Source organism: Zonotrichia albicollis, chromosome 7, assembly GCF_047830755.1.
Source record: "Zonotrichia albicollis isolate bZonAlb1 chromosome 7, bZonAlb1.hap1, whole genome shotgun sequence".
NCBI classification, from domain to species: Eukaryota; Metazoa; Chordata; class Aves; order Passeriformes; family Passerellidae; genus Zonotrichia; species Zonotrichia albicollis.
In genome coordinates, this window is record NC_133825.1 from 46,139,740 (window position 1) to 46,157,349 (window position 17,610).

Genomic DNA, 17,610 nt, shown 5'->3' on the forward strand with positions numbered 1-17,610 from the left:
AAAGAAATCAATCACGTGAGCAAAAATCATTTCAACTGCTTTACCCAACCAGCAAGCCCCAAAATAAAGGCCACATAACAATATGTTTGAATTTTTATATAGTTATATACCATCCAGCTAAGTGTGGAGCTATGAATACTCTAAAAGTGAAATGATGAAAACATTTGAGAGCTCCATCTGCAGTATGTGAGAACATTAAACCCAGATATAGCACATTAAACTCAGCTTTTCTTGTTCAGGTAAAAAGCCCACTTATCCAGCAGTTATGGTTTCATTCAGTAGCATCAGCTTTTCAGCAGAGCCAAATGAAATCACATGGTCAGTGGTAACATTTTCAGGCAAAAGATGTTCTCTAAGGATTTCTCAGCACAGGTTAAGTTCCCTTCTCAGAGTGCAGTCAGTGACAGAAAAATGAAACATCTCAAAGCCACAGGGAGATGTGGCTGGTAATAGAACACAGACTTGCTTAAATAAGTTTCAGTTAAAACAGATTTTCTTTCTTAGTCAAAAAATCATCATATAGGATTTAATGAATGTTAAAGAAGATAGTCTAAGCCACCATGGAAAAGATTTTCACTAAAGCAAAGTATTCTGAACTTAAACAAATGTCTGTGTGTGACCCCAAAGCTCCAAAGAGCAGCACATGGATTTGGTCACTGGACCTCTGCAAACTGAGCATTAACATCAGTTAAAACTTTTGGTAAAGCACAATCTGCAGTTATTTCACTAATGCAATTACAGTGAAATGTCATGAACATAGAGAGTCTGTGTTCTGGAACAAACATAATGAGCACAGCACAGATTTCAGGCAAAACAGACAGGGATCTCTGTTACATTAAGCAAATCACATTTTAAAAAGAGTAAGGTTTCCCTCCACCTTCAAAAATTCTCATACAATGTAATCCTTTGTAATGCTTGTCAGTATTCCATTTGCTCCCATTCCTCGATGAATACTTGGCTCCTTTAACTCGATTTCCTGTGCACCATCCAGGCAATTTGACCTGAACCAGGTCTAGAATAGGAAACATTTTCCTGAAGCAGGCTTCAGGATTTCACACCACTGACATCTCCACTGGGACTGCGTCTGTCCAGGGTGATGGAAAATACACCAGTGACGTCAGGGGAGCAAGCCCCACCAGAAAGGGCTTATCTTATCTACCCAAACTTATACACCAGCCCTGGAATCAATCCAGAAGGGCCAAAGTATTTAAAATTAACAGTTTATAGTCCTACTTCAATATAATTAATTATTAGAATCTGATGATATTGAAAAAATCCAGGACAAAATGGAAGCCACAATGTTCTCTCCAATGTTCATACAGTCATGCAGATTAAAATACAACATATTCCATGTTCATTCTGTCTTCATATCCCGCTAGCTAATGATTCCATGAACACATTTGATTGCTCACATTTTATAACCCATTATTGAAATTTAAATATTTAACAGAACTGGCATTATATATTGCCCAATTAGTACCTCAGTGTAGTAACTGCTTCTAATTGAACTTCAATGATGGTGAGAGCACTAGAATTTCCTCAAAGCACATTGGTCGTTCTTTTACTTTAATATTAACGGGTATTTTGCTTATTATAGTAATTATTAAAAACATATGTATTATAATTATTATTTGTATTATTATATAATTATTATTATTGGTATGTTATTGGTATTATTATTATTATTATTACTACTACTACTACTATTACTATTATTACTATTACTATTATTATTTACCAAAAATGTGTCCTCCCTGTACAATGCATGATTATTTTTCTCTGGGACGCTTCATGAAATTTCTTATTTTCTACTTTTCCATTTTACCCTCTGCTGTGCATGGAGGGAAGAGGAAGATATTAAACTTATGCTATCAAAGAAAAAAAAAAAAAGCCAGGAAACCCTTGAGTTCTCTGCTCCAGTGGAAATTATTTGCCAAATAAGCAAAGTGATTAATTCCAGCAGTTCCTTTCCCAATGGCACACACACAAACCTGCCATATGGTGGATTTCTATGTCTTGGTTAGCAACACATTTCTTTTCCTACTTTCATTAGGGATTGGTAAGACACTCCTTACAGAGCCACATTCTGTGCCTGACAGGAAAAGTCCAGAATTTGAGCTACACTGCATCAAATTTGAGTCAAAAATAATTTTATAAGAAGATGATCCTGGGAATTACAGGCTTGTAATGCTCTCACTTATTAGATCTCCTGAAAATTAAAACATATCAATAAACAAAACAATGCAAATCAGAGGCTGATGTGCTTTTTGAAGAGGAAAGATTGAGATTCACAAACATCTTTCAGTTTTTCAGAATCCAAAAGCATCTCAGCATGGTTAATGAGAACAAATGATCATTTGCATAACAGAAACCAGATCACTTTCCATCCTGCTGGATCTATCACATTCTCCAGTGAGGACTGAATGATGCTTCAGCAAAGCAAGATGAGGATTTTGAAGTATTCAGGATGGTTAAAAAAGAACTGAATGTAAATAGCTCCAGAAAGATCCTGTAACACTGAGTGATCAAAAAGGCAGAGGAGATACCAAATGTTCATAAACCCCTCCACATGCTGGAAAGCATATTGCTATAGGCACACCCAAAACAATGGGCATAAATCAGCAGCTCTCTCAAAGAGATGATTTTGACAACAGCTTTAGAAAATTGTCAGTTTAATGCTTAACATCAGTCAGGATGAAAAATAAAAATTCCAAGCAGCAATTAGAGAATAAAACAAAATTATCCCTGAACTGCCTAACACCATGGTCCATCCAAGGGCTGAGGCTCCTTCCAGCTGCTATTTCAGGACAAGATGGAGCAATTGGGCAGGGCAAACATGAGATGACCATCAGTGATGCTGACACAACTGGTCCCTGACATCCCCCTCGCTCACTGAGCACCAAAACCAAGGTGGATCACTCTGAACAATCTGGATTTCCCCTGGAACTTTCTCCCAGGAATTTCCCACCCTGGCAAGAGCAGAGTCCCAGCCCACAGAGTCCTGCAGGCTGTTCCCCTGTGCTGAACCATGACCACCATTCCACATCTGCCTGTGGGAACTGCTAAAATGCAGTTAAAATGGTTAAATGCAGCCTCTAAAATCAAAGGATAAATAAAAAATCACCTCAAACAATTCACTTTACATTATGCTGTTTACTGCTAGAAAACTGCCTTGTTTTCTGCTGCTTTATACTGTATCTTTTCTTTAAAGCACTCTTTTCTGCCAGAGCTTGTAGCCAAAACAGAAACTAAACTCGATAATAAAATGAGGAAATAAAAAAGACGGGAAGAGTTTGGGTGTTCATACTATTTGCAGCTAATGATAACATTAAAAACTCCAAAAATTACAAATTGAAAACATGTAAGGTTTAAATTTTACTTTAAATTATTTTTGTTCAAAAGAGTAAACAGACTACACACTGCTAGATTTGCTTGTGGCAACTGTTTCAGAATAAAGAATTTCAAGAATCCCTTGGCCTCTGATACATAACCCCTTTTATTTAACTTCATCTAATTGAAGACATCTGTAGTGGTGCCACACAAAATTTAATTCAAGCTTGGAAATGTCAATAAAAAGTGTCTGTAAGAAACAATATGGGTATAAAGAAGGCAGGGTAGTGTGCATCAACATGTACGTAGCCATACAAAATTAAGAATATAATGGCAGTCTGCTGCACGAGTTGACGAGGTGATAAAAGCCCTTTTCCTATAAAGTCTAATGAGCTCTATTACTCTTCAGCTTTCAGGAATGCAAAGGCCAGTGGGCTCAGCAGAGAAAAGCAACAAACTCTGCACACATGGATTCACTCAAAGTGCCACAGATCACATTACCAGGGTAATTACTAGAACCTGACAATTTCATTACAGTCACGCCGTCCTGAGCTCTTTGAGACTAACAAGAGAGACACTGCAAGGATTCCATGGCAGTCTGCTCACTTGAAATGAAAGAACAGCATCTCTCCTCAGCTTCTACCTCAGATTATAGTCAAATACAAGTTTAGAAAGTTATTTAGTAATTCATTCTTTTCTTCTACAGAAATAAATCAAAAACCATGAAAGACACGGCCTTTTGTGCTTCAATTTTTAAATGCAGTGCTGTGAAATTCAGTGGGAGCTTATTGCCCAGCAAAAGAGTCCTCAGGCTCCTTTGGAAGCACAGCAGAGCCTTCCTTACCAGGCAGGAATTCTGTGCCAGCCACCTCCACCACCTGTAACCATGGCTGGCTGTCTACAGAGAGCACAGAGGACACTAATACATTCATTAAACAAAATAAATGAAATCCATTCATTTCCAAACTCCCATCCTGAGTGAACACATACCTCCAGAGGGGAATCACAGAGGAATCGTGTGAACTGCACCAAGTGGGTTCAGCAGTGCCCAAGAACATGCAAAGCACAAAAAGAAAGGAAAACCATCAGCAATGCATTAGGATACATTAATATTTAAATATACTCTTTCAAATACATATATTTGAAAAGCATCATCAGATTTTGTTTATGGAAATTTCATTTAAACCCTTAAACTCTCACAGTCTGTTTAGAAGTACAAATAAATATAATAATTAACTATGCAAAGTACTTTATTTTCTATAAAACAGGAGATGGTTTTTTAAAATGTGATGTGAGAGAATTATCCCCCTGTAATACAGGTCTGTTTCTGTGTCCTTTATTTTAAATTACACATTAACCTCCCCAGGGACTCCTTGCAACAGGGAATCTTTTCCCACTGTTCCACTGATACCTCCCCTGTCACCAAAGCATGGGGCACTCATATCTCTCAACAGAAATTAATTAATTTACACTCAAAATTAAAAGCAAGTTCATTTTAATTTTAAAGAAGAGGAAGGGCAAAGAAAAGAAAGAAAACCAACCTCCTGAAAGTGCAAGCATTTCAAACCTGGATTTTTGCCTCAACACAAAATGATGTGCTGCTGATAATTACCCAAAAAGGCAATGTTTTAATGATCTGGAGCTTGTCCAAGATTCTTAGAGTAATAAAATACAATACTTATTCACTTACTATCACTTACTTATTTGATACAAACACTTCCTTATTGGTGGAGTCCACATTAAAGAGGTTGCAGAGCTCTGGTATGTATTTAACTCCAAACATTCCCTTGTTAAATAACTGCTTTAATACACAGTTTAATCCCCCCTTTTGTAATGGCTGGGTGATTTAATAAATCAGCAGTTCCCACACTGCAAATAATAGTAAATAGGAATTTTTAATTAAAATTTAGATAAAAAGAATACATATGGACACCTACAAAAACCTGACTGTTGTCAAGATTTGGTTGTCAAGAATTCCATTAAGTTCTGAGATTTTTGCTGCCTCATCCTGCTGATCTATGGATTGATGGGAAACCTCTGGACACAGAAATTATGGACAAACACTGAATTTCTATATTGTGATGGTGAAGGCAGGGGATTGTACATTTCCTATAATTTACCATTTCAGATCTAGTCACTATCACTCTAAATTACTCAGAGTTTGGGAAGAACAAATTACTGTGGTATCTTAATTAAATTGTAGAATTATTTTGGTTTGGTGGATAAGGGAAAAAACACCAATAATATTTAAAGAAAAAAAAATATAATTAGAATATTGAATCACTGAGTTATTTTCCTGAAGTAAAAATACAGTTACAAATTCCTACACTATGAGTGCATCCATCCCTACAGCCAGTGGTTTTAGAAAGTGCAGGTTTCAAAAAAAAAATAAACCATGTGTAATTAATTTTCATGTCAGAAGACCCCCAATAGTTCAGAATCTGTAACTTTAGCTGTAGAGTGCAAACTAAACCCTATGGTGAGAAATCTGAGCCCACAACCCTTTTCAAATGGTTTTATCAATTCTCCAGGCCCTGCTGCCCAGTCCCTTGGCTCTGAGTATGAAGGGGAACTTTTGAAGTTTAATAACTTCTGCTGTTACAGCTGCTGGAAAAAAATTCTTAACTGCACCTGAATTTGTATCACAACGTTAAGGGAAAAAAAAACCAACAAAAAACCAACAAGTCTTGTTATAAATTATTTCACTTGATGATACCTGGTGAAGTTCAGAGGTTAGATAATTTTAATTTTCTTAAACTAATCTATACATTTATGTAAAAAAAAAAACTTTAGATTCCGCTTCTAAATTAACAAACTCATCTAACACTGCAATATTATTATGAACACAATTAAAATTTATTCAATAAAGCATGAAAGAAATACAGCCAAAAGCTGATGTTGTATGTAAAATAACTCAATGTGTCATACAAACACAACTCAAATTCCTTTCACAAAGCCATGCTTTTCTAATTTTAATTTCCAACTGATTTACATAAACTTTTAAAAGCTTTATAATATATAAGAAGTCCACATGATTTTTACTTTGGTGCAAGCTAATTACAGCTGCCAGAAGGAATCAACTCAACAACAGGGAGTAAGTTTAAACATAATTATTAAACTAAGAAGAAACACATCAGTGAGAATGAAATCAAAGGGAAGAAAAAAGGCAGAAAAATAAAAAGCAGGTTGGGTTCAACCCAAAGCTTCTTGCTGGAGTAAGAGCACGTGCACAGCTTTAAAAAGAGGCAGTAAAGCAGAGTGTGAACACCTGCTCCCTTTACACAGGGGGAAGAGATTCAGGAGCTGAACTGGACTGGGTTTCACCTGGCAGCTCAGGATTCCTGCAGGGAAATGCTCCTGATGCCACAGGAGGACCCCACGTCTGCTGTAGTGTGTTCTTAAGTTTTTAGTTTGCTCCCCCATTTTCTGTATTGTATCCCCCTGTTTTATGTAAATGGTTCCTCCCTTCCCCAGTATTTCCCGCCACTGCCACCCTGTCAGATAAGTTGCTATGGTAACCTCGCTATTCATAGTTGCCGATATGTAATTGCTCCTCCCCTGGTTTCCCTTATCAGTGAAAGTTGTCTCCTCCCTGAGCCCAGTCAATCACCCCCTTTCTCCTCCCAAGTTTCGAGAACCTTCTTCTCTCTGGGAGTTATAGTTAGCTGCCGCCCCAGGGCCCCTCCTTTGCTTTATATTAGTTGGTTATTTAGGTACGTCAATTACGTTTAAAACCTCCAAATATGTATTATTATTGGTTAGCTGAGTTTCCCTACCTTTTCCCCCCTTTTTCCCTTAAAACCCTGTCTCGCCCCCTGTTCAGGGCCATTTGCTATCTCCCAGCTCAGCCCGAGGCCAAGACGCCGAGGGAAGCTAGCTTCAGATGTGCAAGAGTGCTAGCCTTCGCCCCTCACTAGCTAACCAGATTCCAGAACTCAGTACGCCCTCACACACACGTCCTCCTCAGGAACCTTCCTGGAGCTGCACAATTATCTGAGATATTCCACAAAATGCATTCATTTATCATCCCCCCTTTGATCACATTTATCTGCAATTCACTGCCAAGGAAAGCTGAGTACTTGCCCTTTTTTTGGGATACAGAAGGATAAACAATGAATACGGGATTTGGGCCTTCCTTTTTATGTTTTTTAAAATCCCATTTCTGAACAGGATTAAAATAAAACAAGGATTTTGGTCACATTGGTTTCTTTTTGCTTTGTTTTTCACAGAGGTGCAAGGCTCATAAGAAGCTAAAAAAATAAAGATGGCAAGTCATAAAACCTGCAAATCCAGTGCATCATTTCTGTGCTGCCATATTTTAATTGAAATAATCTTCCTTACCCAAAACAGATCAGAATCGGTCTTAATCATAAAGTTGTGCAGTGAAAAAGTAAAAATAAATTAGTGTTTCAGTAAGGCAAGGAGCAGCTGCTAACAACCCTCTCCCACAGAAAAGAAAACAACAAACCAAACAATAAAAACAAACTCACTAGGAAAATACAATGAAATTGAGATGAAAAATGAAGTAAATTCTTTAACTTTCTGTAGAAATCAGGAAAATGGGACAAAATGTAGCATTTTTACAGGAAAAGATGGTCCAAACCACCTTGGAACCAGACAATAAATTTAGAGTTCAGCAGAAGAATCAAAGACTTATCCCAGGGCTGGCTCTATTTAGCATTTTCAACAACTGCTTACAAAAATACAGACATGAAGAAACAACAGAGTTTCAGAGATATTCACAGACCTGAAGATGAAGAAAGAGCCTTCAAAACTAGGAAAAAGGATTTAAAGTTTACAGTGGAAAGAGGGATTTAAAGTTTAAATGCATGTCTCAAATGTAGTTTTCAGGGCAAGGATGGGACTAATGAAATATTGTACATTTATTTCAGTTCCAATTCCCTTATGGAGTTACAAATGTCACTGTGGCTTTCTTGCTCAGAAAAAAACCTCCTCTCATATACTGAAGGTTTATCAGAATTATAGTAAAGATTATTTAATTTGATATGGATTTACCTAGAAAACATAGTGGCAAAATCAAGAATATAAACTGAGCTGCAGAAAGAATCTGAACTGAAATTATATGACTGTGGACAAGTTATTTAATTGTCTGGATGTCTGAATTATTTTGCTTTTATAGATATTTCATGATAAAATCCATGAACCCACAGCACTGCAGTCACAAGGGCCACACAAATAAAAAGAAGAGTTTGGGCTGATACAGAAATACTCATTCAGAGTCCTGAAGTCAGAGCTACCAGGATGTGAAATCCAAGTTCACTGCAGTGAGATGTTCTGCCATGGCTTCCAGGAGCTGAATAAAAATGTACAGAAGGCTAAAAATAACCACAAAGGCTATTGATTTTTCAGCATTCTCTCACTGGAATATAAGAGAGGAAAGTAGGCTAGGGAGACCTAAAAGTTTCCAACTGGCTGCTGATACCAGTTTGGAGCTGATCAGAACGTGCTCCTTGGCATTTCTCAGTTTTTTCTACAGGTTCAAGTGGATTCCTGGGAAGCAATTTAGAAAAAAAAAAATAAAGGGGGAGGGTGAAAGAAAAACCCCACTCTACGTATTTCAGTAATTTTTTGCACCTTTTCAAACAGTGTATCTTTTGTGTGTCCTGAAATTCTTTTCTTCCAAGACAAATATTTAGCTAAGCACAAAGCAAAGAGAGAGTCCAGCTACTTTCACAGAGGGAACAGACAGATACTGTTTTTCTACATGTTTGTCATTATGAAACCCTTGTGAAAAGTTAAATAAAACGTTTGCTTCAGGAGCAATAGCAATAAACTGTTCACTCCTGCTCTCTCTGGAAACTACTGTAGAATTTTTATGATCTTTTATGGAAATGTTTTCTAGCTTGTGTAGCTGCCACATAAGCTTGTTTCAGCTACACTTCAGCTGGGTTTCCTAAAGACAAAGACTGCTCTAAAAAGACTTGAGGTCAGAAATGTGATGCCTCTGATGAGATGACACTTCATTAAGAACTGCTAAAGACACCTTTGTTCTATCCAAATTAGCCATTGATTATTGCATTGGGATCAAAAATTTCCTCCTTGGCTTGAAAAGACTAAAAAATGTTTTGGGTGTATTTGTTTCATGTAAAATCTTTGATCCAGATCTCCACAATTCCACATCTGTACCTATCATTTCATTTATCACATCTCTTCATTTGAAACACAAGAGATTCAGGTGGCAAAATGTTCTGAAATACCTATCTGAAATGATCTAAATGTTCTGAAATACCTATCTGAAATGATCTAAATGTTCTGAAATACCCATATGGAATGATCTAAATGTTCTAAAATATCTATCTGAAATGATCTAAATGTTCTGAAATATCTATCTGAAATGGTCTAAATTTTCTGAAATATCTATCTGAAATGATCTAAATGTTCTGAAATACCATCTGGAATGATCTAAATGTTCTGAAATACCCATCTGAAATGATCTAAATGTTCTGAAATACCATCTCCAGGTATTTTATAAATCATCCTGAAGCTGGATCACAGCATCTTCCAGGTGATTTGTATTCTGCAAGGCCCTCCCTGCATTTCTTACCCAGAAACAGGATTTTTGGTGCTGAGCAAAGTTAAAACATTTGCAGGTAAGGGCTGCTCTTGGCAAAGCACAGACAAGCCATTCCACAGCTTCCATAAATCCAGGAATCTTTGGATCACCCAAAGAGCCAAATCTTGGGATAATACAAGACACAAGTCCATTCCTCTTATTCTCAGACCATCCTTCCATATATTAATCTACACATTTTCTCCCAGAAATATAACCAAAGGCTATTAAAAGTTACTCAATAGACTCCAAATCCATATTTACCTATTTCTCTGTGCATGAATTATTACAACAAAACTGTATTAGCATTTACTATTTTTCTTATGAAAAATGAAAAAAAAAAGGTGGACAAACCCTCACCCACATGATTTTTTTGCATAATTATTTTACTCTTGATATGCTGATCAGCTCTAAATTTATGCTCCTACTGATCTTTCACTGATGTCACAGGGTCCCAAGGTTATTTCAATATAAGGATGCTCAACCTACTCTCATCTCTCTGCTCATTAGAGGTCTCCATTTCTCAGGTTTTCTAAGCTTTCATGGTTTCAATTTCTTTTCCTTATAGCTTGATCCATTTCACAAAATAAATATAACTAGCCAGGAAATAACCCAAACAAATAAATCCTTGCCATTGATTACATTTGTGGGGGGTTTCTATGTTACAGACACAGATTCTCATGCTAAGCATGATTATATCTTCCACTGCATTAAAAACAACCCAACAAACAAGAAAACAGCAAAACAAAACAAAAAAAAAAAAATTAAATAATAGCTCTGTTGTACTGGGAATGGGACCATCATTTTGAGCCTGAGATCAAGCATTTTCATAAAGGGTCAGAAAAAATGCAAAGAACGGGGCAAACACTAATTCAGATTATTTCAATACCTTCCAAAAATGAGCAGCTCAGAACTTGGCTAATTCAAGAGTAGCCTTAGATACACCTATATTCCTAATTTCCATTATTTTATCTGAACTCCTTCATTGCTATTTATACTTTAACTTCACAATCTGTTCAGGCTCCCCCTAATTCATCTCATTTTCTCCAACAACTACAATAAAAATACATATATTCCTCAAACAGTGGATGCCCATGCATTTACACAGTAGCTGAATAAAGTTTTGCGCTCCCACAGAGGAAAAGTGCAAAATCAATTTTTCCTCAGCCCTATTTAAGAGCAAGGACTATAAAGAAACCTTCAGTATGAAAATTGCCTGCTATGTTTTTCCTCAGGACACCAATTCCATACAATACAAACATGCTGACAGAAACATTCTTCAGTGCCAACAAGTTTGTGCAACATCAGGAATTGACTCCACTCCAAAGCACAGACACAGCCAGGTCAGTTTTGAAGCTGAATTCCTGCAGCAAGTGATCAGAAGCTCTTGAGAGGATTTCCAGGGTACATTCAGCTTCTACCACCAGACCAATTAAGAAAAATATGGCCTAATGAATATTTTAAAAGTCTATGCTTTTATGCCAAGATAAAAACCAAATTGAATTTTTTTTTTTCTCTTGCAAGCTAAATTGGTTTTAATTCCAGGAGCAAGGGAATACTTTAGATTGTTCCTAGAATATTAACCCATTTGGCAGAGAGACAATCTATTTCTACCTTACCCAATCCTCTCCTTGCCAGTGAAAGAGGAACGGATTTTGGTGATGCTTCCATAGAAAGCAAAGTTTCATCACAAGTCTGGGACTTGGGAAAAGTGGATTTCACAAGTTTCCACCTTGCTTTTTATTAGAACTAACAGAAGTCACTGCCTCACTCAGGAATCAGTACTGCATCACCAAAGTGTGCTGCAGGATCCTCCCCAGCAAAATCTCCAATTATTTTAATGAACACACTGTAATTAGTGCTGTGCAGTCTTCAGTAGGGAATCAGAAGAAGGAAAGGAGAAAAAGGCAAAATTTAAAGAGATTCAGCATCACAAAGGGCACCAAAACACCAATTATGACTGGGCTCAAACTGGCATTAACCAGAGTGCCCACAAGTTCAATTCCACAATTCCCTGCCCTGACAATCCTCTACTCTCCCTTCTCACATAAACTCCTGATGGAAAGCTGAATTTACATTACTGAGGTGCAAAAAGGCCTTCTCCACACTCACTGTGCAGTAACCAGCTTCACTGTTCACATATCTTTTGTTACTATTTGTGAACATTTTTATAGTTTTTCCCATTAGTGTTATTCTCAAATAACCACCAAAATTCTAAATTGCTTCTCAGAATTGCTTTTTAATATAATAAGGTTAATATTAAACTAGCCTAGCAACAGATAGTGTATTGTAATGCCAACAATCTGAGAATATATTCCCAAAAGAAGTTGTTAATATGTCCCATAACAATCTTTGTTTCATTCTGAATTTAAATATAGGCAGGTTTCTAAATATGAAGTTGTTAATATAGAACTATAAACTCTTCCTAAACTAGAAACTTTCCAAACACAAAAGTGTGCAGGACTCTCCCTAAAAAAAAAACCCAACAGAGTATTTTGCACAAATTAAAAATGAAAAAATCCTGGATATTTGCCAGTTTAAAGCACAAAGCAGACTTCTTCCTATCCTGATAAAAGGTCCTGTGTATAGGAGAGAATTTTATTCCCTTTGCTTAAAGAACTCCTTGGTTCCATAATGTCTGTAGGATATATTAAAAAGTCTGAAAAAGAGGAAGCAGAAAAAGTTTTGAGGTCTTACAAGCAGCATTTTCTACCATTCCTCTCAGTAATTTGGATCAGTTTTACCCTACTTGGTACCTTAGAAGTGACTCAGAAAACTCTTCCCACACAAATTTAATATTAAAAAAAAAAAGGATTCTGAACTACATGAAAACACATTTTTGTGTAAAACATGCTTCAGTTTACTTCCTGCAGAGAGCAAATACAAAATGTTGACTGAAGGGAGAGTGTTAATTCCTAACTGTGAATAAAAAATCCTTCTTGGCCAGGCAGTCTCATGGATATAAATATGATTTACCAAGGGTGAAAAAGAACCTAAATTCAAACCCATCAGCATCAGACCAAGTTTTTACATTCAGTAGATGCTTCAGAGAAGGTTTTTAGGTTTCCCCTGGAATTTTCTAAGCCTGCACAAACATGAGGCCAAAGAGAGGAGATAAAGGCAAAGCAGGGAAACCCCTATGGCAAGCAATAAGGAAAAAGAGGATAAAAACCTGTTAAACCATTAGCAGTGAGCAGAAATCCATCTCCTCCCAACAGCAACTCCCAGGACAGCCTTTACACCTTCAGCTGGTGGAAACCTGACTGTCCCTAACACACCTTTCCAGGCTGAAATGCTTCCACCATAGCAGAAAAACCAAGTCTCTAATCTGCCCAGGTAATGCTGGGTACAAATCCAGTAAACAGCTCAGTCTCTCTTGGCATGCCTCCAACTTTTACATTTTTATAATTAAACCCACTTAGGCCAGCTATTATAAAAAGGGTAGAGACTACTACTTACTGTAATGAGAGCTATTATTTTACTAAACAAAGTGCAATGGATTTTATGGCTTTTCAGAGTAGCATTACAGACATCTCACAAAAAAATAAAACCCAGCTCTCCTTACACTCTTGAACTAAAGCCAAAAATTATGATGTGGTTTTACAATTCTGCCTGGAAAGCAGCCCCAGTTTACAAGGTTTCACTTCTGCAGATAGTTCACTCTCAGGAACAGAAAATCCTGACTAGCTGACCAATAATAAAGCTGCACATCTGCAGTAGATGGAAGTGAGAGATCTGAGGTAGCCTTTTCCTTAATTCTGCCAATGAGGAGGTTGTGCTACCTGCCAGAGAAATGGAGAACTGCTGCTTGTTCAGAACCCCACGAGTATTTTTAATTATTTTTCATTTATTAGATTAGGATTATCCTCTGTAAACACCCTTTGAGGAGCAGGGTTTATCCATATGCAGCATATCCTCATCAAGCCTCAGATGACCAGCTGGTGAGATATTTTTGCACTATTTCTATTGTAAAGGTGAGTTCCACCTTTGAGCAGTGTGCTTAGCAATGGAATGGGAAAAAAATTGAGATTTTTAAAACCTTCACTTGTTAAAGTAAGCGAGAAAACAAAAAATCAGGAAGAAACATAAAAAGGCACCAAAGAACTTTAAAGCAGGAGACGATTTTGCCATCAAAAACCCCTCAGGAATGGCAATTTCAATGACTGAATATTTAGATCAGCATTTCCCAGCATCTAGGGGTGCATTTGAAGAAGCTGTTGGCAGAAAGGTGCATGCAGTGAACTGTACCTCGTTCTCCCCACAGTCAGAAGGTGTGTCCTTGTGTACAGACATCTGATACTTGGCAAATAAAGTGGCAGATTGGCTGAAGGATGATTTGAACTGGGGGTCCTCAAAGGAGACAGGTACTAACCTCACCTTCAGAGCAAGGGAAATAGAAGCATTCTGTTTTGAGTGCATGGCATCACATAATCTGCTTCTGAAGGTCAGGCTAGTGAAAGATCTCCTCCTATGCACTTCAAAGCCTCTGAAGTCAGTTTTCTACTTTAAAAATAATAATAAAATAACTTCCTATATTTACTGATATCTAACAAATTTTAGTTTCATTGCACAGTCTCAAGGACTTCTTAAAATATTCTATTTTTAATGGCACATCACGCATTGATTGCCCTGGTTCAACAATTACTTGTTCTTCCTACTCATACTGTTTCTAAAAACTCATGATATAATTTTTTCCTTCTAGAACAGAGATGTAACACATCTGACAGTTCACTTTTACACTCCACCTGTTCATTGCAGGAAGCAGCAACAAATTATAAATTCAGGTGGAGTGCACAGGTTGCTTTTTAAAGGCTTAAACTGCAACTGAGGAGAATTATTTCACTCTGGTGAACCTTAAACCAACAATTTGTGTGTGTGACAAACTTTTGCTCAAATGTTGGCCCTGATCATTGTATCCTTTTTATGGAAACACTCAAACCAAAGCCAAGGAGAGCAGTTACCAGGCTGAGTGTCCAGCTGGATTCAGTTCTTATGGGATTTGTATTTTTAAGGCCCATCTCTATCTCCAAGAGCCTCACCCTCTCCATTTCTTACCCAACAGCATCCACAACTTTTCTGCCTGCAACTAAAACCAAATATCTGTGGCACTCACAGAGAGGCATCAAGAGTTTGCACTTTCAGGATGTTGATTTTATTGGATACAGTACTTTACGAGCTCCTGAATATACAATGGATATAAAATCCACATTTGCTTCTCCTAGAAACAGGACACGTGAAATGCAGGGGAAGCTTTGCATAGAATTAAATTTGGCCTCCTGACCTGATTTATGGATGGTTTATCAGGTGGGTCCTTGTGAATGACCATCTGGTAACGTTTATAGACCTGGTAAGACTCCTGAAATGTGGCTTTGAACTGTGAACTTGGTGGAGATGATCTCACCACCCTCACCTTCAGAAGAAGTTAAACACATTTATTATTAAAATATCATGCAATGACTGTACATTTATACATAACATAAACATCACAACAGAGAGAAATTTCACCCTCCTGCACAAGGGCCATCACAAATTAATTACTATTAGCCAAGAGTCTTCTCATTCTCCGACTCAATTTATGCTACTGAAAGTTTTTAAATTGACATTGAATAACACAGGTTTTCAAACTGCAGATTAACTAAAATGCCTAGAGAAGAACTACACAATTTTCAGGAAATAATACCAACAAATGGTATGCAGATCATAATTTTAAAGAGATTTTCTGTGCTACTTAAAAGATTCTCTCATAGTCTCACACTACACTGAAAAATGCTTGGAAGACTCAAATCTCTGCTCTTCACCCAAAATCCATGTTTTTATGGCAATAATCCCAAGGGGATTTCCAGGTACTTTTGAAATTGAAAAAGGAAGATGAAGCAATGTTTCCATATTCAATTATGAGTTAACCATAACAAGGAGTTACCAGCCCTCATACCATCACCATTAAACACACAAAAATAATTTAAAAAATAATCTATAAATTAAACATTCTTCTTAGTAAAAATGATTGCTCCCTAAGCAAAATAATACTACAACAGGGGCAGCAGTGCATGCCTTTTCAAAAATATTTAAGGTCATATTAATTTCCAAAACTATGCAGTTTTCAGAATGGTTCTATTTTCACAAAGAGCAAATGTTTTTTAATACTTCATCTTCTAAAAAGATGCTCAGACAAAACCATCATGCTTCTGTTAAAGAACTCCTCAGGAAATGTGGAGTTAGGGAGACAAATCAATTTTGTGGCTTCTAGTCAGCAAATATTTTCATTTCCAGTACCATCACTGAAAATGATCAAGAAAACATTCAGTCAGCTTTCCAGCTTATGGAAAAAATAGCAGGAAAAATGGTTTTATGATTAACAAGTGTTATAAAGTCCAAAAGTCTTCCAGATTACTGTCTCATAGATGTAGTGGCAACCAGTGCATTCAGCAAACTTTTTTATTCTCATTTCTGCAGCTTTCAAAGACATCAACACACATCAATGACATGTGTAAAGAGCAACTACCTTATTATCTGATTAATTTAATGAAGTTACTGCTTCTTTGTCAAGTTTCATTAGCTTAGGTAGTTTAAGTATTTATATACTGCAGAGCTAAATAGTGAATTTCTCTCATTATTTAACACTTGATTAATACAAAGGTTTTCGTTTTCAAGTCACTCTGTATGAAATTAATTTTCAAGTTATTTTAGTAACTGTACTGCTAGGACATTGCAGTACAAGAGTACCCTCCTGTGGTTAAAAAGAGTGCAGCTGCACCATGAGTGTGTAATTTATATAAATACATATATATACATATATATATACACTCCTATGATGCATATCTATATATATGTATCTATAGATAGTTATATATATCTATCTGTACCTACATCTATATATATCTACATGTATCTATATGTATATATATATATATATAAATGAATAGACATCATTCAGTACCACATATATTTCAAGATTTAAGCCACAACTACTTCATAAAGCCATAAATACAGACTTAAGCTTTTCAAAAACTCCTTAACTGGACCTTTCCTTCATCTGCCTCCAACAACAGTGAACAAGAGATTACCTCTAATTTGTGTCGTGCATCATCAGGTAGAGGGACAAAAACAAAGTCTTCAATGTTTTTAGGCTGGTTTGTTTTAGATTTAGAGTTTTGCAAGAGGAAAGTTTGATCTCCTTGAAGTTGAGAGCCTTCTGCTGTGCCCATCTGGTTCTGCAGGAGCTTCTGGAGTTTCCTCTCTTTCCTGATGTCCTTTGCTTTCCGACACGGGGGCTTGCTCAGATCAGCCCCTTTCCCTACGAGGGCACAGGCAGAGTTAAACACCACACCTGATAACAAACAGCTCTCACCTCAGCACTGGAAGGAAATGCTTAAAATCACCATTTACTGCAGCTTGGGCTCTGAACTCAGCATGGCCTTTCACACTTACAACCACCAACGCCTGATGCAACACTAATGCAGTGATTCCCCCACAGCTTCTTACTGCAGCACCAATCTGGAGTCACCTTGACCATTTCACCCCAAAGCCAAGGGTGTGCTTAAAAACTTGAAATACAACCACAAAATCACAGAGAATTGGTCTTCTGCATTCAAAACCTCTGTGTGTGTGTGTGTGTGGCTGCACCACAGACTCCTGTAAAGACACACACCACAAAATAAAGCCCAGAATCCATAGGCAGGATATAGAAATGCTGCCGATGCTATTATGGT

At 37.0% G+C, this 17,610-nt stretch overlaps 1 protein-coding gene across 6 annotated transcripts in view; it reads right to left on the reverse strand.

Moving 5' to 3' along the window:
• The window catches only part of ATE1 (arginyltransferase 1), a 67,661-nt gene that overhangs the window by 44,616 nt on the left and 5,435 nt on the right, over positions 1-17,610 (reverse strand). For 3 of the 6 annotated variants that reach the window (XM_074545364.1, XM_074545366.1, XM_074545362.1), the window contains exons 6-8: positions 16,966-17,195; positions 15,183-15,311; positions 4,321-4,353 (exon numbers count right to left, since the gene is read on the reverse strand). In XM_074545364.1, coding sequence (XP_074401465.1) covers positions 4,321-4,353; positions 15,183-15,311; positions 16,966-17,195 — 392 coding nt within the window. Of the gene's footprint in view, positions 1-4,320; positions 4,354-14,149; positions 14,279-15,182; positions 15,312-16,965; positions 17,196-17,610 lie in introns of all 6 variants that reach the window. The other 3 variants (XM_074545368.1, XM_074545363.1, XM_074545367.1) reach the window with 2 other exon arrangements.